The sequence below is a fragment of the Chionomys nivalis genome, chromosome 21 (genome assembly GCF_950005125.1).
Source record: "Chionomys nivalis chromosome 21, mChiNiv1.1, whole genome shotgun sequence".
NCBI classification, from domain to species: Eukaryota; Metazoa; Chordata; class Mammalia; order Rodentia; family Cricetidae; genus Chionomys; species Chionomys nivalis.
Genome location: NC_080106.1, coordinates 47,775,116 through 47,796,162, shown reverse-complemented (window position 1 = coordinate 47,796,162; position 21,047 = coordinate 47,775,116). Strand labels below are relative to the sequence as shown.

At 37.4% G+C, this 21,047-nt stretch overlaps 1 protein-coding gene across 1 annotated transcript in view; it reads right to left on the bottom strand.

The window, feature by feature from the left end:
- The window catches only part of Otud4 (OTU deubiquitinase 4), a 41,366-nt gene that overhangs the window by 7,557 nt on the left and 12,762 nt on the right, over positions 1 to 21,047 (bottom strand). The window contains exons 4-17 of the mRNA XM_057753490.1: positions 17,504 to 17,550; positions 16,862 to 16,934; positions 15,923 to 16,004; positions 13,786 to 13,918; positions 10,502 to 10,556; positions 9,666 to 9,783; positions 9,503 to 9,567; positions 8,952 to 9,046; positions 7,093 to 7,175; positions 6,805 to 6,994; positions 4,669 to 4,831; positions 2,448 to 2,568; positions 1,673 to 1,728; positions 811 to 888 (exon numbers count right to left, since the gene is read on the bottom strand). Of these exons, the coding sequence (XP_057609473.1) occupies positions 811 to 888; positions 1,673 to 1,728; positions 2,448 to 2,568; positions 4,669 to 4,831; positions 6,805 to 6,994; positions 7,093 to 7,175; positions 8,952 to 9,046; positions 9,503 to 9,567; positions 9,666 to 9,783; positions 10,502 to 10,556; positions 13,786 to 13,918; positions 15,923 to 16,004; positions 16,862 to 16,934; positions 17,504 to 17,550 (1,359 nt within the window). The remainder of the gene's footprint in view (positions 1 to 810; positions 889 to 1,672; positions 1,729 to 2,447; positions 2,569 to 4,668; positions 4,832 to 6,804; positions 6,995 to 7,092; positions 7,176 to 8,951; positions 9,047 to 9,502; positions 9,568 to 9,665; positions 9,784 to 10,501; positions 10,557 to 13,785; positions 13,919 to 15,922; positions 16,005 to 16,861; positions 16,935 to 17,503; positions 17,551 to 21,047) is intronic.

Here is a 21,047-nt window from a genome sequence, read left to right as displayed (position 1 = left end):
ACAACAGTAAGTATTTACTCTTACATAAGACCAAGAACCAAAATGTATGCAAAAACTGAAGTGTGTTAATTTGCTTGACAAACTACTGGTATTTTTTTAATGTATATGGAATAATTCATTGATAATGATGTAGATAACTTCTAAAAATATTAACAATAGAAATTTTATCTTCTTAATTTTCAAGCTGAACTAGCTCAAAATTAACAAGAGGTGCCAAACACAAAACTCAAATCAAGTCACAAAATCAATGCCAGAGAATGGCTATAGAATGTAATTCCATAAACTTTTGTAACATTTTAGACTAAACAGAATGACAAAAAAATTTAAGCACCCATATTATATCAGAAATGAATCCTTCCATTTACAATGTAGATGTTTTCACATACAGAGAAAAGAAGTCCAGAAAGAAAGGAGCTCTGCTTGCCTAGTGCAGTAATGCTGTGGGATAATGCTTTTGTACTCTGTAAAGATTGTCACTTGTATTGGTTTAATAAAATGCTGATTGGCCAGTGTCAGGCAGGAAATATAGATGGTACAACAAAACTAAGAGAATTCTGGGAAAAAGAAAGAGAGTCAGTCACCAGCCAGATGGAGAGGAGGCGAGATAAGAATGTCTCAATGAGAAAAGGTACCAAGCCACTATGGCTAAACATAGACAAGAATTATGGGTTAAGTTGTAAGAGCTAGTTAATAATAAGCCTGAGCTAATAGACCAAGCAGTTTATAATTATAATCCTCTGTGTGCTTCTTTGGGACTGATGGGCTGGGGGACGAGGTGGGACAGAAACTTACATCTACACAGTAACTTACTTGTTCTACAGGAGATGGGCAGTCTACTTTCTTTGTCTTAGATGGTGATGAAACTCTTGTACATTTATCATCACTGACCTTTGGGAGTAAGAAAAAGTTACACTGTAATTAAAAGAACTCCATTTTGGGTAACTGTGGTTGCCTTTCTAATTCAATCGGAGAACCTGATCTGGGAACCCACTCCCACTTAATTTTGTCTGCACATTGGTTTAATGTCACATTACTGGAGAGTTTTTATATGGGACTTCTAAGAACATAAGTGACTCCTTTACAACATCACTATATAGAGAATAAACACAGGCTGAGTGTGGTGGTGCATGTGTTTAATCCCAGCACTTGGGAGGGAGAGGCAAGAGGACATCTGTGAGTTCAAGGCCAGTCTAATCTACACAGAGAGTTCCAGGACAGACCAGGGCCACACAGAGAAATCCTGTCATGAAAAACAACAACAACAATAATAATAAACACTGTTTTGCAAGTTAAGATAGACTAACATTAAAACTTTTAGGGCTAGCCAGGTATGGTGGTGCACTCCCAGCATCGAGAGGCAGAGGCAGGCAGATCTCTGAGTTCAAGGATAGACTGGTCTACAAAGCAAGTTCCAGGGCAGTTTAAAAAAAAATAAAAATAAAAATAAAAAAAAGAAGAAAAATTTTTGGTGGGGATGGCTCAGCAGCTAAAGTAAGTGCCACCAAGCCTGGAGCCTTGAGCTCAATTCCTAGGACTAACATAGGCTAACATAGTAGGAAGTAAGTGACTCCTGCAAATTGCCCTGTGCTCTCCACACATACAGCATGGTGTACAGACACGCATGCACACACATTAAATAGATAAATGTTTTAAAAATATTTAAAAGCCTTACCTCCAGTGTGCTTGACTCGGGTTTTTTATCCACATGAGTATGGCCACGTAGGGAATCTGTAACAGATTAAGAATAAGAAAAATAAGGAGCATCAACCATCATTCAGATTTAAATAGAGAAAAACAAACACTGTCTTAGGTCAAATCAATGATTCTAATGTCAGATATAGCTTGACAATTTTAGTGTCTTTTCCCAGTAGTGATCCTTCTTATGCACAGTAGATAATCCTCCAGCTGACATCTGAAACTGTGAACGGCAACACAGTTTCTTATGATTTTTTTCCTGTATTTATAAAGTCAGCCAAAACTAATATCGAAGTAAAACAAAACTACAAACAACTATTCTGTAACAAGTTATGTGAGTATAACCTCTTGCAAAGGCCTCTTCACTTAAAGTATTCTGACATTTTCTGGCATACTCAAAATGATAACATCACTACTATGCACGACAGAAGCATTGCTGGAACACAAGCACTGCTACACCCAGTCAAAGTGATATTCATGACAGCTACAAAGAAACACGTGTGCCAGCAGCATACACAGTATGGTAACACTAGCCCTTCACATGTGAACAGGAAGAACCAGTGTATCAAAAGATACAGCACTCAATTTGACTCTTACAAATTTATGGAATCCTTCGTTCATTTAGGATTTCCAGACCACAGTTTACTTATATACTTAAAACTGCAAAATAAACAAAAACCACAAATAAGGCAGGAATTACTGTATGAAACTTGGCAAAAGTGTCAAGTGTCTTCAGTAATGAAGTAGTATACCTTTGTCCTTCCGTTCTTCTGCATCTGTTCTCCGCATGCTTCCTTTTCTATCCCTTGCATGTGAAGACTTCCTCTGGACACATGAGTTGCTATTCTGAGGGGACTGACTGACTGATGGGCTCTTTAAAATAAAGTCACACTTTGCATTAAAATTTTACAAACATGAATACAAGTTCTACAAATAACATTTATACTTCTAACCAAAAATCTCAAAATTCATAGCCATATATTCTTAATACTTTAGAATCTAGTTGATAGGTAGTTATGGATATCATCTAGCATCCGTATTCAAATATATGCTCTAAACTAAGTCTTTTACTGAACTAAAGTATCAGGTAATCAGATTTATCAGCCTAAATTAATAATTCATGTATCATTTTAAGAAATCACACTAATTAAATTGTCATCTTGCACAAAAATAACTTCTCTACCAACCTTCCCAGGGTCCCTTGTGAAGGGAAATATATCAATCAATTAGCAAGTATCACTGAAGTGATGAAGAGCAAATCCTCTGAGGCCTGAATGGCCCAACCATATCATTGGTAAAACAAAGAGAAAAGAGTAAGTTGTTGGTGTGGGTTTTTTTTTTTTTTAAACCCCGTTTTTACAAGACAGGGTTTCTCTGAGCAGCCCTAGCTGTCCTAGAACTCACTTTGCAGACCAGGCTGGCCTTGAACTCACAGAGATATGCCTGTCTTTCTGCCTCCCAAGTGCTGGCCATAACAGCCCAGCTAAAGTTGAATTTTTAAGATAAATTATCATTGAAGGTGCTAGATCCCTGTCATCACACTCTTAATCACATAGCAGGAAGGAGACTTAGTGTTCTATTCCAGTAAACAAACCTAATCCACTATTAAATCCAACACCACACCAATCTAAATGTAAAGTATAGAAGGTTGAAAAAATTTAATGAAATTTTATAATCTATGACCACATAACAAGAGCACTTTTTTTCTCATTCACTAAGGACAAAACTTTGAGTATAAGATTAAGTAATTAAAATTAGCCTTACAGAACAGCTATGTAAAAACAACAAATAAGACATAAAAGGAATGTCTTTAGTACACAGAGAGCACCTATCACACAGGCCCCTCTGACTTGGTACGTTTTGCAACCCTCCCTAAGCTCCAGACTGAACTGGTCCAGATAAGCTCTTTTAAACAGAGCTTCTTCCTCACTGAAGACAGAAGAATGAACTCATGCAGCTTGGCTCTTGTCTTGTGGAGCTTTCAACAGCATTCTTCCTTCATTCACTATTACCATTTTATATCATCTACCAAAACTTACAGACCACAAGTACAGTTCCTATGATAATCAATTAAGCCCTCCTGTAATGTCAACAAAACCCTCACCTACACTGTAGGAAATTAAGGTTTACTAGGCTGAGAAGAGCCAACCTGTAGTCCGCCTGGTGCTGATCACGTCTAGACAATGAGGGGTGACCATGTAGTGTCAACGGATTGGAGCACCTGGGTGCTGGGAGAGTATGTAAGAGTTTCCTGTTGTTAAATAAACGAGTCTGCTGTATGCCTTCTACCTGACTTGTCTAAGACGTTGACACTGTGCCTTCTCACTCCCCTACCCTAAGTAAGACGTTAGGGCCCAGCAATTCTATATGGCAATGGCTTTCCTTTCTGATGGCCCCAGAGCTAAGGAAACTGAAGGCAGAGTTGTTGCTTTCATCAGAAGTATCTAGTTCAGCCCACAGACCGACACACAGAACAAAACAAATCCATGTGCTTCTTGCTTACACTAATATGGTACTAATGCACACATCAATGAAGTTTATCTTGACTATTAGGAAAACCTTCTAAGAGAGGCCGACTGCATCCTAAGCCTTCCCCTGCAGGCTCTGCTTGCAAACACTACATCCTTGGTCTGAAAGGAAATACTCCTCACTGTCAGATGAACAGGTGAATTGCCTACTTTTTTAACAGTATCTTTAGTCCCGGGGTTAACTACATAAAGGCTTTACTTTTACTGCCCGTCCCTCCTGTCTTTTTATCTTGACACAGAATTTCACCAAGATGGCCTTGAATTTAGGGACACTTGCTTCTCAATTAGCTGGGATTATAAGCACATAACCACCATACCAAGGTTCCCATAACCTTTAAAATAGTTTCAGTTAAAAAAAAATTAAGTTCATCATCATTATGATACTACAAACTGTGTATCAAGAAAGACTTCTTAAAGTTAATTTTTAAAATTTCTACATACGTACAGAAAGGGCAGGAAAAGCCTGTTCATCCCGGTTCTGAATCTCATACAATAAACGAGACTCTTCAATAGCTTGTTTCTCTCTGCGTTCTTCTGGGGAGAGGCCAAAATAGTAAGATTCACGACTCATGTGATCAAAATCCTCAGCTCTTTCACGATCAGGTTTTCTGTCAAATAAAACATTATTTTTTCAGGAAAAAAAAAGGCAAATATGCAGAATACAAAAATGCAATGATCTTTTCTGCTGTACAAATATTCAACTAAACAACCACACAACACTTTGAAACTTAGGACAGCTAGCAACAAAATCAGCACTTAAAGCTACTTATAAAGTTAGATAAAACTGACAGTGGTGCACAATAAATTGGAAGTTATTTTACTCACTTATTTAACTCAGTTCCTTCTACGTGATACAGACGTAACTGATTTTTTGCTGAGTGCAGAAATATAAACACTGTACATATTCCAATACTATCATAAAAATTTACTCTGAAAAGAAAGATGAAGCTGCAATGCCTTAAGGTTTGTCATCAAGCCTGGAAATCGGAGTTCAATACGCGGAATTCATATGAATAAAGGAGAACAATAACACCTACAAATTTTCTTCTGACATCAACGAATACAATGTTGCACCCACACAAACAATGAAAGTTAACTAATTAAAATGTGAAGAAAAAATAGGTTTAAGAGAGGAAGAGAAAGCATTCTGATTTCCTGCTCTAAAGGCAATAACCAGATGAGACACAAAGACATCCTAATTACTGGCTACAGCACCAAGAAAAGCAGAGAACTGACAGCAATGATAGGTGTCAGACTGGGATACTGTCTGCCACTGAAACCTCAAGGGAACTTTGGTAAGAGAGAACCACAAGAGATACAATAATGCATTTACTAACAACTCTAATATTCATATATGGCTTGCAGCAATTAAAAGCAGTATGAAGGGCTGAACATGGCTCAGCAGTTAAGATGGATGTCTTACAAAGAAACCAGGTTTTGTTTCCTAATACCAACATAGCAGCTGACAACCAACTTAACTCTAGTTCTACAAGATCTTATGTCCTCTCTTCTGATCTTTTCAGGCACTAAGTGTGCAAAGACACTGCACTAACTTATACATGTGCTTATACATAAAAACAAACATTTCTAAAAAAGCAGTATGGATACTATTTCTATCACTTGTATAAACAAGAAATCATTCATAAAATTCAAAACTTAAAAAAAATTGAGATTGTGGATACTTTTCCTGCTGATGCCTGGTCAAATTACACATCTATTCAATGGAGCACTTGCAACAGTAACAAAATAAGGAATTTTATTGTAACTTTTTATTTCAGGCGTTATAACTTTTCCTTTTTATCTGGACAATACTTGATAAAAAAAATATATGTAGTTTTACTATGTTAGAGTTAGAACTTTTTCTTCTTAATTAGACAAAAAGGGGGAGATGTGACAGGAATTCTGTCCCCTGTTGCCTAGTCAACTGAGAGAAACATTTTGGTTCAAGAGGCGAGATTTTCATTGGGGATGAACATGACTGAGAGAAAAGGCTGAGAGAAGTGTGCAGGTCCTTTTGAACCAGGAGCCAGGGACTACCAGTGTTAGTGTGATTCAGATCAGGATCCCCTTTTGGTCTTTAATATTTGTGCATGGATTTTGCCCGTAAATAAACGGAAGAGAAATTTTACATCACCTTCTTGCCTCCTGTGGATCATTTTTCTTCTGGCCTCAGTGGTTGAGAGCTCCCACAGAGCTACCATAAACATTTGCCACACTTTAAACAAAATATTCAAAAATAAAGGCTTATTCCTCTGTAGTGTTATTTTGTACCATTTGGGAATTCTATCAATAATACTTTTTTTTTAAGTTTTATGAGACAAGACTTTTCTGTATAGCCCTGGCTGTGCTGGAGGTCGCTTTGTAGACCAGGCTGGCCTTGAACTCAGAGATCTACCTGCCTCTGCTTCCTGTGTGCTGGCATTAAAGGTGTGCACAACCACCACCTGGCAATACTTTTCAATACTACATTATAAACAAATACCAACAAGAAATTGTAACCAAAAAAAAAAGAAAATGACTATAATAAAACACATACAATGCCTCTCATGACTTCTACTTCTCTTGAATTCGTGAAGGTTACCTTATTATCTGTGAGGGTGTCCTACTTAGATTCTTATGCTCACTGGAGGATTTTTGAGACTGGGACCCTGAAGAATGACTAGAGAATGCATGCTGTCTTACACCCGAAGAAGGATGCTGTAGTCGAGGAGGTAGTGCTGATGGGGCTTTTATTGGCTTGCTTAGACTCTTTGGCCCTCTGTAATCCGTATCTGTGGAAAACACAAAACGATCTCACAATTTCCCTGGTGTAAGTTAACAACTCCAAGTACTATCATCATAATCTTAAAGAACTTTGTTGTGAATTTACCTGAATTAGACTTTTTCATCTTCTTTCCTGACACTGTGTTCCAGCTTTCTGGGGGAGGTGGCTTGAGGTTCTTCGGTGTATGTCTTCAAAGTAAATGAAATCTTTATTAGTAATAATATTGCATATGAACATGGCTGGAGAGAGGGCTCAGTGGTTAAGAGCACTGGCTGCTCTTCTAGAACCAGGGTCCAACTCTCAGCACCCTGGCTCACAAAGGTCCTAATTCCAATGCTAGAGGACCCAATACCCTCTCCGAGCCTCCTCAGGCAGCAAACATGCATGCACTGCACTTAACATGCCGACAAAACATTACATCTTTAAGAATCAACATTAAAACACATATCCTGCATTGATATTAGAGATTTTCTATCTGCAATATTTCCCAATTTTAGCCAGGCATACTAGCACATGCCTGGTCTATAGTGAGCTCTAAAACAGTCAGGTTTATGTAGAACCAGTCCCAAAAAATAAATATTTATTTTAGAGAGAAAAAAAGAGAAAGGGTAAATTAGCAAGATGCTACACATCCTTAATCCAAGCCTTCCTGGAGGCAGATGCAGTTCTATTTCTGTGAGGCCAACCTGTACTATACGCAGCTTTCAAGACAGGCAGTGCAACAAAGTGAGATGTTACAAACAAAGAAAACAAAACAAAACAAGGTTCATTAAAATTACTAAGTAAGGGCTAGGTGAGGTGACCTTTAATCCCAGCAATATGGAGGTAAAGGCAGGCAGATCCCTGAGTTTGAAGGTAGCCTGGTCTACAGAGTAAGCTCCAGAAAAGCCAGGGTAACACAGAGAAACCCTGTGCAGAGAAACCCTGTCTCAAAAAAGCCAAAAGAAATTAAATATAGGGAAGTAGTGATATTTATATTGGAGTTTACTGTACTATATACTTTACAGTCATATATATTTAAATTTGTTTTTTTTAATAAAGGTTAGGGTGTAGTTTATTACCTTTTCCTCTAGTAAAGGGAGCAGTAATTCAAACAAAAGGTGCACTACTCTATCCTACCTGATAATACTGACATTCTTTAAAAAAGGTTTCACTATGCAGCCCTAGTTCACATCAAGTTTGTCTACCACCTTGGCCCAGCAAATCTGCTTGACTCTACTTCCTGAGTGCTGGGTTAATGGCATACACCTCCACATCCAACCACTGACAAACTACTGACTGTATATAATCCTGCACTAAGAAAATAAAAAGGAATATGGTGCCTGTTCTATAACTCCATACTTTATAAACTCACCAACTTATGGTGTTCTTTAAATTTCTTTCTCAATATGATTTTGATGAAGAATATATTTTAAAACTGTAGCCATTAAAATTAGCTAGCATTTCAGAAAATGTACCAATGAGCAAAACATTAGATTTAAACTCAAACTACTGTGTGTGTTTGTATGCTGCCTATGTGTATGCTATATGTGTGCATGTTTCTATCAGGTTTTTCAAGGTACACCTCCAATGAACCTGAAGTTCATTTTACATGGCTAGCTGAGCACCAGGGATTCACCTACTTCTGATGTCCAATACTGGTGTTAAAGGCATACACAGCTATGTCTGGCTTTTATTCAGAAGTTAGAGATTAAAACTGAGTTCCTGGTTTTGTTGCTTTTATTCTCTTTTGTTTGGTTAGTTCTATTTTTAGTTTTGATTTTTGTTTTTATTTTATTTTTATTTTTTTGAGATGGGGTTTGTATACCCCTGGCTGCCCTAGACCTCTATGTAGACCAGGCTGGCCTTGAACAAGTTGCATACCTAGCTTCAAAATCAGTTCCTCTGCAAGGAAACCAGTATTCATATTTACAGGAGGCTAAATCAAAGAGTTTTAGCAAACACCTCAGCTGAAAAATACATACTTTTTTCCCGGTTCTTCTGATAAAACTGGTCCATTCTCAGAGTGAATGCCATGACTGTCTGCATTAGAAAATTTTCCATTATGATCCAATCTAACCTGTTGAACACCAAAAAGAAAAATCAGACACCCGATTCTTTTTAATACATACATCAGTAGCTCATTTTTAAATGAGTTATCAAGTCACCTATATATCATTTCAACTGCTTATGATTTCAAATCAATTGAATTCAAATAAAACGGATAAAGACCCAGCACTCAGGAGGCAGTGGCAGTAGGATCTCTGTGAACTTGAGGCCAGCTTGGCCTACAGAGTTCCAGACCAGTCAGGACTATACAGTGAAACTCTGTCTCAAAAACAAAACACAAAATATCAACACCAAAAATAACAAGGACAACAAAAATTTTACAAACAAATTTCAACATTAGGATGATTCTACTTGTATTTAGCATAAATGAATTGTGAAATCCAAATAATGAACAGTCAAATTTTAGTTGATAGTTTCTTTAGAAAATAAGATAAAGTCACTTTCTCTTTTAGTAGAAATCACTTACATGGCATTTATCTCCAACTTCATATTGTAATCCAGCAGCAATGGAATAATCACGTTTCTGTTGAGCTGTTAATTTAAAAAAAAAAAATCAATAAAATACCAACTTTATCTTCTTATTTTCAAGTGCTACAAGGCCATTTTACAGAACATTCAGTTTAACTTACCTTGTTTGGACTTCAGCCAAATTTCATACTCCACATTTCTATAGACTGCTGGGTTGAGCGACTTAAGAACCTTTCTGGACAGAGGAAGGTCAGCCACATTCCCATTGTTCTCTGGGTTCTAAATAAACAATGTCAGACTTCCAATCAACACAGAAACGTATTTAAAACATTGTTTCAAATATGCACAAAAGCAAAACAACAAAAAAAAAACTTAAGAAAAAAGCAGGAAGCAGCAAATAAGTTCCTTTTTTTCTTTCCTTTTTCCTTAGTTGTTTAATGGTAGAGCTTAGCACACTCCAGCACCAGGACTGGTGTGCAGTTGAAGCAGCAAGGACCGCTGTGTGACGTCATGGAGCCTCATGGAGAAAAGGATAAGGAAGGTGATCATCAAACAGAAGAGGCCCATGGCCTCAGACAGGGCAAAGCCCAGAAGGGCATAGAAGGAGAGTTTTGCTTGCAAGACAGTACAGTCAATCAAGCTATCAAACACTGTTCCAATGCAAGTCCCTGACCCAGTCACACCAACTGAGGCAGCATCAGCACCAAGAGCATGGTGGGCTGTGTCAATGTCCTGGAAAACAACACTGGTCCTGAATTCCCATCTGGCCACTTGGAGAGGGGAGTCGCTGCAGGAAGCTGTCCAGACATAGGCCTGATTAGACCCCAGTACAGAAGCAAACCAGAACAAGCAATGTCTTGGTGGTCTGCATTTTTCAATCTCCCAGCTTTAGTCCTTGGTCTCAGTGCTGAGCTCCCCCAAATAAGTTTCTTACTAACATAGCAACGCCAACTAAGGAAAATGATCATAAAATTTGGGGCTAAGTTAAAAAAGATACCTCACTGCCTGAAGGCTTAAATCCATTCACATCAGTAGCAGCAGTACTCTTACTCCTATAAAGGAACAAAACAACAATTAGGAACCGAAGATATATTTGCATACAATCAACCTTTCTTTTGTTTTTTTCTCTGTTTAACAGCTCTGGTTGTCCTGGAACTCACTTTGTAGACCAGGCTGGACTCAACTCAGAGATCCCTGTCTCCTGAGTACTAGGATTTAAAGGCATACATACTGTTATACTGTTAATGTAATCAACTTTTTTTTTTTTGAGACATGTTTTCTCTGTGTAGCTCTAGCTATCTTAGAACTCACTCTGTAGACCAGGCTGGCCTCAAACTCACAGGTGTGTACCACCACCTGACGTGTAATCAACTTTTAACCTCAAATAAAACACTGTAGTCAGCTACATACCAAAATGTGAGGCTCCAGTAAGTTCTTAAGTTTCAGTATATGCAAATATATATTACACATATATAAAGTGAGTGTGTGTGCATATATAAAAATCAGATTTATTACTATTAATTCTTACTGGCTTAATAAAAAAAATAGGGGTGGCAGGATGCAGTATGAGTGGGTAGAATAAAAATCTACAAAAGATTCAACATAAAACTTTCAGTAAGTATTAAAAACTTTTACAACTGTTATAACCAAATTATAGCATTTAATAAAAATTTGTAACAGATGTCTAAAGAGTCATAACCATTTTCTAAAAAACACTTCCTGATCCTCAGTACAACCAAGGAACCATCATCAGTCCACTTTTCATTCATTTACTCTACAAGTATGAAAGCCTACTATGTGCTGCTCACTACAAAACCTGTGCCTATACAATCCAGTACAAGTAAACACAAACTAGGTAAGCAGTAAGTACATAAGAGCTACTACGTACTACAGCAAACAAAAGGCAGCGAGCACAGCAATGTAAGATAAAAGACAAAGTGGGGGAGTGCTGAAATAGATGCCTTTGAATAAAGACAGGTAACAAGACAGTATATCATATCTAGTACTCCATACAAAGGAAGAGCCCAAAGTTGACAAGAGGCTGAAGAGGAAAAGGGCCTATATAGCCCCTACAGTATCAACTTTGCTGTCCTACTTCTCCTCAAGAAATTGACCTCTAGGTTTCAAAATAAGCTCCAAATATTCACTAAAGGGAGCAAAAGCCTGAAGTCTAGACCAGAAATCACTCATCATTCCAAGTACACTTCAAGATCCAACAATATGAAGGTGAAAATACACCTAGAGCATATTACACCTCTTTCCTCCTAGTTACCTCACTAAATGCATCTATTACTCGACAAGATTATACAGTATTCATCCTCTCAAAACCAATGTGACAAAAAGGTATCCCCCCACTTCTAGTACAGAAACTCATACTCAGAGCCTCTCACAAGCTAGGCAAGCACTCAATCTCTAGATATATATATATATGTGCCATATATAAGTATATATACATATATATACATGTATATAGCTAAAGCAATTTTAATGTGCATATATATTATATATATTGTATAGTGCATACATAGTTATACACACATACAGCAAAAGAACTTTAATATAATGAAAAGGTAAACTACATTTCAAAGACAATATAAAAGGGAAGCCAAGCACAAAAAAAAAACAAAACAAAACATACATCCTACCACATACCTGCTCGCCTTTCCAGATGTCTAGAGTCACATTCTGGATTTGCTTCTATAACACTACAAACATCTACAGCATTCAAGAGACAAGTTTAAAGACTCTCCCACTCCAAGTATAGGTAGCAAGTTAAAACAATCTATCTAGCTATCTCGTAATTTCTCTAACACATCTGGATCGAGTTATGTGTCTGGAAAAGAGGGGCAATTTCTATTTGTGCGCAATTAATCAGCATATGTTAGGACAAAACTGACAACAAACACTGTTCAAGTATAAATAATGGTCAAATCTTCAGTCCAAATCAGAAAGTTTTAATTCAACAAATTCCTAGAAGCCAAGCATGATGACATACACCTGTAATGCAAGCACTTGGAGGTGAAGAGAGGACAATCAGGAGCTTAAGTCATTCCTAGCTACTCAGCTCAAGGATACCTAGAGCCTGCCTCAGAAACAAAACAAAGGCCAGAGAGATGGTCCAGTGGGTTTAGGATCCTACAATGTTCTTGCAGAGGACCCAAGTTCAGTTCCCAGAACCTAGTCAAGAGGTTCACAAGGACCCAAAACTCTAGCAGCAAGGAATCTAATGCCTTGGCCTCTACAAACATCTGCGCTCACTCACCACAAACGCGCACACAGATACCAATTTACATACTTTCCAAAAAAGAAAACAAAAACAAAAACAAACAAGGATCCACTAGAGAATGCAGCTCACTGGTATAGGCTTTGCCTAGATATGACTCTGAATTCACTCCCTAACACAGAAAAAGGAAAAACTCTAGGGTCCAAATCAACAGACATACATCCATTTTAAGGCATGTTTGAAAGAACTAGGGATCCCGCTAAACTCAAGGTGTACCCCTAGTGTCACATGTACAGCCATGTTCTCATGCTTCAGCAAGAATGTTACAGGACTTTCATAAAAGATAAACTTCTTAACATTTATAAGACTTAACATCATAAGTTAACACACAATACATAATGAAACTATCTTACATTACATGCTCTCATGTAACTCACAAACTGTCCTCTAAGAAAACATTGAAATACCCTCATTTTAAACTATTGAGGCATTTTTTAAAAATTTAAATATGCACCTCATCTACCTAGCTAGCAAAAAAACAGACCTCATCTACCTAGCTAGCAAAAAACAGATATGTCGATGTCTAAAACTGTGTCTAGATGTTCAGGGCTGAGAATCCTAATCTGTCTAAGCCGCCTCAGTGACTATAAAAGGTGTTTATCTGTAACCTTGAGGGATTATCTCACATAACACCACACTGAAACACTCCTCATTCTAAAAGAAGGTGGCAGAAGTAATGGAAGAAAACTATAAAAGTCATAAAGATCAAAACAAACCTTTTCCATCACAGGACATGTAAACAATAGTTAACTTTACAAATGTACAATGCACACACACAGTTGGATCAAATCTACTCCAAATATGTGTATAAATTACATACATACAAATTGTCACTAAATAAAACAACCTTCTAAGATGACCCCATGTAGAAACTAAGTCAAAGTGACAACAGCAATAAAGAAACTTCCCTGCAGGTGGTATTTTATGAGCACACCTCAGCACAGGGGATTTCCTTAGGGGACACTGGAAAGGAGCGGTAAGATTGAAATGATTCTTACTTGCAGCTGTCATCCTCAGAATCTGATATTTCACTATTGCTTTCATCAACCACTTCAGACGTTTCTAGTCCCATCATGATTTTACTAACATCAGTTTTAAATACCTTCTCATACAGCAATTCATAAAGGAGAGCTGCAATATAAAGAGGCATAGTATGCAACATTATATGCATGTTTTGAAAACAGGGAAAGTGTGACACAGTAGCACTCAGGCTTCCAAAATTCTTAGTAGGTATACATAAAACCTTAGAGTTAATAGCGCCACTTAATTTGAAAGATACCTAGAAAGCAACAGGAAATTCTGTCTGTGCATATTATGTTTGAAACCTTGCTTTAGAGTACATATTTAAAATACAATTAAAAAGTATCAGATCTATGATACGAACATGACAGGAAAGTGAGCAATGACTTCGTTCCACACACTCCACTTAGCTCGCTGTGTCCTCTGTTTACTCCCAGCACATGAAGCACTACCATTTTCAGTCTACCGCCTAGGGATGTCTCGCAAAAGGCCTAACCCAAAGGTTTCAGATAGGAAAGATTAAGCAAAATTAAGTTTGTAGATATGCAGAACAGAGTACACTAGCTGACGAGTCAGAAGATTGGAATATTAGATAAAGTACTCATCGGGTTCTGTAAAACATGAGGGAGAAGGCTCCCTGTAATCTGGCTTCATATTTTAACTTTGTATACAATGAACTAAAAAACAAACAAAAAAAAAAAAAACAACTTAGAAAATATATTCTTAGGGACTTGGAAGATGGCTCAGTTGGTAAATACTTGGCATATAAGCATTAAGAGCATGGTTTGGATCCCCAGCACGCACATTAAAAAGCCAGGTGTGGCACCGTGCGCTTATTATCCTAGCGCCAAGGAGGTGGAGACAGGAGCTGCTCTAGTGGTTGCTGGTCAGAAAACTAGCCAAAAAGGTGAGCTCCAACCAGATTCAGTGAGAGATCCGGTCTCAAAATTTAAGCTGGAGAGGACATCCAATGTCCACCCCCACATTTTAGACACACGCACAAGCAAGACAAAATGCGGGGGGGGGGGGGGGGCTGGACCTTTGGCTATCACATGCATATATACACCCACATTTACAAACATTATAATAGGCAGACTCACAAAAAAAAAATATTCTCAGTCATCCCTGAAGGAGAGAATATTTTGATTAATTTTGTCTAATTTACAAAGTTGTAATAACGGAAAAAGTTTACCAAAAATTTAAGAAATATTCAAAACCATGTGAACTGTGATATTCATTTATTTATTACAGTGCACTTCCTGAAACTAAGTGCACTAAGTTCATGCTCACCATCTAAATGGAGCCCCACAAACCATCTCACAGACCATCTATCTTCCAGATTCTGGGTAAGAGGTGATAAAGTCTCAAAATCACCCACAGTCAGTACAGGGGAAGGCACTCTAAAAAGGCTTCCTCTTTCACAACACTGAAATGTCCTGACTTTAGCCAGGAAAGTAGGAGATGCAGCCCAAAAGATAGCTAATAAATATTCCCACCTCAAATATAAAACTTGTACTTTCAAAATGTTCACACTCATACTTTTACTGGATACTTAAAGTAGAAAAAAAAGTCGGTTGGTAGTGCATACCTAATTCCAGTAACTGGGAGACAGAGACAGAGTCAAGGCTAAATAGCAAGACCCTGCCTCAGAGAACAAAAAGGAAAAATAAGAAATCAACTACATACAAAACTACTGCTCATGAGGAAAAGTCACTTAAAGCAGAGAAGGTGGCCGTTTCTCTTCTCCTAAAATAGTATTCTCACATGTGTGGGAGGGAAATTTCATCAACCAGGAAATATTTAGGAAAACCTGTAGAAACTGAGTATCAATGGGGTACCAAATGTGACTCTCATCGACTGGATAAAGGCTAAGGTGCTAGTAAGCATCCTACAAAGCACAGGGAAACACCCCAACAGAAGAATCTGGCCGAAAATCTCTACAGTGCCAAGGGTAGGAGATCCTCCCTTCAAATAAAATACAATCAAATGCCTCATTTGTTCACTCACCTGGATTTCCAAGCTATATAATAACTTGAAAAATCAATACAAATCCTAACTAAGGCTGTGTAGCTTAAGCTATAATTTCTATATGTTTGAACACAAGAGGATACTTACACTGACACACAGCAGAACTATCTTTATATGTTATAGGATAGACAATATCATAATGATTTCCATTCGAAAAACACAGTAACACCTAAAGAGAAGAAAATAAGCAACATTTCAGTCAATCACACATTTAACATTCACACACAAAAAAACTGTTTCCAAAGCCTCTGAATCACTCATTTTCAAAACCGTATTTCAGAAACAACAAAGCTCCAATGTTGTCACACTACAATACACCATATCATGGTGAAAAGCCAGACTGCACTTAAATCAAAAGTTTCAAGGCCAGTTTCCACTATACAGTGAGTTTGAGGCCAGCCTGGGATACTTGAGACTCTGTCTTAAAAACAACAAACAAGTGCTATGATTATAGTTGTGCATCACTACATTATGTTTGAAACATGCCACAGACCAAAACACTGCAGATGGAACACTGAGATCAAGTCCTACGAATACTCACCCCTTCTCTCCCCATCCTTAAACGATAGCATTTCATCACTTCCTCTCCCCCTCTTAAACACAATTAAGACACAGTATCCTTCACCTGGACCTGCATGATTCCACTAAACTAATATTCTCTTACAGTGAATCAGCTGGTTTCTTTTCTTTCTAGGCTTCATAAAACTTTTCCACTGTTCCTACCCTATGACCACACAATGCAGCGATACTGCTGCTACCAAAATGACCTTTCCAGTGGGAAACAGGCAAAAGCAGTGCTATTTCCACAAGTTGTCGGACAACTTAATTAGCAGGATGAAACAGAAATAACCTTGGTTACATAAACATCCATTTTTAAAAAATATGACTTGACTAACTTTAAAAAAACAATATAACTTTCATATAACAATATTTCAAAAGTCATTTAAAATTACAGCTTAGGAGGTCAAGATACCAATTAAGCAGCTTTTATTTAAATATTTTTTAAATATTTCAAAAAAGTCTTACCTTTTCAGGAAAATTATTTTCAGTTACTTGTGAAGGAGAAACATTTGGCTCCTGATATATTACAAAATCTTTCCTAAAAATAAAACTCAGATATTACTTTTCAAAAAATGTATTTCATTGACTTATTCATTTATCTGTGCATCAGGCAATATTCTAGGCACTGAAGACAGAGCAGGGAAAAAAAAGAAAATGAAATAACTACACTATAAAATATCAAAAGTAGTGCTTCCAAAAACTAAAATCTCAAATTAATTCATACGTAAGCTATACAGCATAAATAACTTCAAAGATTAACTGTAAAAGGAAATCTGGCACCCATATAAACTCGAGTCCTGTTCCCGGAGCCATTCATTCTACTGGCCCTTAGAGGAAGCCTTTTCTCTATAAAGTTGGTAAACAATAGTTTTTAGAACACAGTAAGACATTTTTTTTTCTGTGCATTTTATCAACAACCCCTCGAGAATTAAAACATTTAAACACTGGTATCTGATGCAATTAAATAAACGGACAAAAAGCCTTAGAGAAGATCTTCCAGAACTAAGGTATAAAACAGCTTTGAATTAAAAATTTTGGTTGAATGCACTATACTAATTTTCCAATTATTTTATTTTTACTATTTTATTTGAGAGTTCTACAGTTTACCTGTACATAAGAGAAAGGGCACTTATTTCCACTTGTCCTACCCATTCCTGTATCAAGGGAAGAAAAATTGGCATATAAGTATCTCACACTTTACAATATATAGTATACACATTCACCATAAACAAAGCCCTCCCTCACCCCAGGCTGGCCTTGGACTCACTCTTGAGACTAGGATGGCTTCCAACTTAAAGAAATCCACCTGTCCCTGCCTCTGCCTCTGGAGTGCTGAGATTAAAGGCATGTGCCACCACCACGGCTTCAGGAAGGAACGTTATGTTTCAATAGCTCTTCCAAATTCAAGACAAAATAGGAGTCACATACTAAAACAGACTTCTTGAACTACACCTTAGCCTAATTAATAATAAGGCCTCTCAAATAGTCCCAATGTGATATCCTCTAGTAGAAGACTGTTTAGCTCACAAATACTACACTCTTCACTTATGCAATATGGGCCACATCACATCTAAAAATGTACATGTTGGGCTGGAGAGATGGCTCAGCAACTAGGAGCACTCGCTGCTCTTACAGAAGACCCAGACTGCAGTCCCCTGCACTCACATAATAGCTTACAATATTGGTAATTCTAAGTTCCAGAGTACTCATCATCTTCTAATGTCCACAAACACAATGTATGTGCAGTGCACATAGATATGTGAAATTAAAACATCATAAACATAAAACAAATCTTTTTTAAAGTAAAATAGCTAGACGTGGTCACGGTGGTGGTATACGCCTTTAATTCTAGCACTAGAAAGGCAGAGGCAGGAGAATCTCTGGGCAGCCTGGTTTATAGGACAAGTTCCAGAATGGCCAAGGCTGTTACACAGAAAAACCCTGTTGGTGGGGGACAGGGGCACTAGTAAATAATGTCTTCTTACGGTTAACCTTCCAAATAAGTTCTATTAAACAACGACCATCAACAAAATACCCTCATCTCCCTTAACCAAAGATCAGTCATCAGCTATTCCCATTAATAAATATTAATAAATAAATTCTATTTCTTAAAAGAAAATGAGCAGTGGGTAGTGCACACCATTAATTCCAGCACCCAGGAGGCAGAGGCAGGAGGATCTCTGTGAGTTTGAGGCCAGCCTGGTCTACAGAGTGAGTTCCAGACAGCCAATGCTACATAAAGAAACCCTGTCTCAGAAAAGAATAATAAATAAATAAATAAATAAATAAATAAATAAATAAATAAATAAAGGGTTATTCCTTTTATAAACCTAAAAATGTCAAAACCTAAAAAGAAGATTGATAATTTCCAGGAACCAGGTGGAAAGATTAAGCACAAAAAAAATAAGGAAATTAATTTTTTGGGCTTTTTGTTTGTTTTATTTTGTTTTTCTAGACAGGATTTCTCTGTGTAGCCCTCGCTGTCTTGGAGCTCACTCTGTAGACCAAGAGTGACTGACTGACTGACTGAAACCGCAATACTTGTGCTGGTGATCTGTGGAAAAACTAAGCTGTGGATAAATGGTAAATCCATATGGCACATTACATATATGAGACAAAGTCAACTTGGCTTCAACAAAGTTCACAGAAACATTCTTAAAAAAATTTGAAGTTTTTTTTTTTTTCAAAGTATTCTCCCAGAGAACTAGAGTAAGCAATGGAATTTACCAATCAACTATAGTAGTTTTCCTTAAATATAAACCCTGTATTAAAAGAGACATGGAAAAACAGGACAGTCTATAAAAATATGTTGCCAGTAGAAGTGGAGTGGGGATAGGGAGAGGGGAGCGGGGGGAGGGGGCAATATGTGGGAGGAGGGGGAGGGAAATGGGAAACGGGGAGCAGTTGGAAATTTTAAGTAAAAAAGAATAAAAAAAAATTACTCTAAAAAAAAAAAAATGTTGCCAGTAATGAAAAAAAAAAAACTGTTTCAGAGGTATCTAAGGCATTGAGGTAACAGGGAAGTGTTTCTTCAGGACTAAACCTAGCTAGACAACCCATCCCAGGTGTTCAAGCCCCTTCCATACAGGTAGAGCCTACCCCCAACCAAATAAAACTGTTAGTTTATACAGCCTCATTTCTTCTGCCTTTCAGGGTTTTACAGATATTAGCCTGAAGATCTTATGAAACACTACAGTTTTCTAATTAAATTAATAAATGTCCTTTATAATTCTTGGTATTTTCTCTAAAGCCAGCACAAATCACCTCTAGTTGCTGTCATTTAAAGACTACTACTGACATGACTGTTTATGTATCCATTTTACAATCAATTAATATATACTGGTCATCAGCTGGGCACCTAAATTAGGTTAATTACAAAAATAACAAAGCAATAAAAATATTTATCAATCTCTGTCTTCTAAGAGACTTGTAAATTAATGGGGGAGGAGATCCACATCCAGGAAAATGAGTCTGCTCATGTTTCTGAATTAATCAAAAAGAGCCTGGGTTGTGTATTCAGTGAAAAGGCCTACTGAGTGAGGTATTTGTCTCTAAGACTAGAGTGACATTACAATTATTCTTTTTATACATAATCATCCATTTTCTATATATAAAATACTTTTTTTTCTGTTTTTGTTTTGGAAGGGGTCACTATGTCACCCTGGCTATCCTGGAACTCTGTGGGTCTAGAGAGGCGGCCCAGTGATAAAAGTACTCCAAGATCAGGGTTTAGTTCCCAGTACCCACATGGCAGCTCATAATCATTTGTAGTTCCAGTTGCAAGGGATCCAATTTCCTCTTCAGACCTAAGCAGGCACCAGGCATACAGCAACACACTTAAAAAAAATTCTTGGCGGATGGCAGCAGCACATGCCTTTAACCCCAGCACTCAGGAGGCAGAGGCAGGTGGATCTCTGAGTTCAAGGCCAGCCTGGACTAAAGACTGAGTTCCATGACAGGCTCCAAAGCTACACAGAGAAACCCTGCCTCCAAAAACCAATTTTATATATATCACATATATAATAATATATTTTAAAAAAATACAATGAAAAAGTTGTTATGACAAACACTAAGTCCTCACAACCACATGGGAACTAAAAGGCTGACCTCACAGATGCAGAAGAATGGTGGTTAGAGGCCAGGAAGCAGGAAAGGAGAGGATGATTAGCATGGCTAAAAGGAGCAGCTTCTAGTACCTAACACACAAGTGCACTGTAACTGCCTATATTTAACTGTGCATTTCAAAATACTAATGAAGACAACTACAAACATTCCCAACACCAAATGCTGAAGGAAGTGACAGATATGCTGACAGACCATATGATGACAAATCTGATTTGATTATTACACTTTGTATACACCTACAAAAAGGTACAAACCATACCCCAAAAATACGGACAATTATTACAAGTCAAAAATGTTTTAGGTATTTTTAAAAATAAGAAATGGATGTCCAGTCTCATCCACTACTTGTTATTTTCAACCAGACATGGAGGTAGCATATCTATAATCCTAACACTCTGAAAGTGGGAAGAAAACCAATGAGTTCAAATTGGCCTGGTCTATGTACAGTGAGTTCACGGCCTGCATGATCTACTTTAGTAAAGCCCATGTCCAAAGACCACGGCCTAGGAATACAGCTCATTGACAA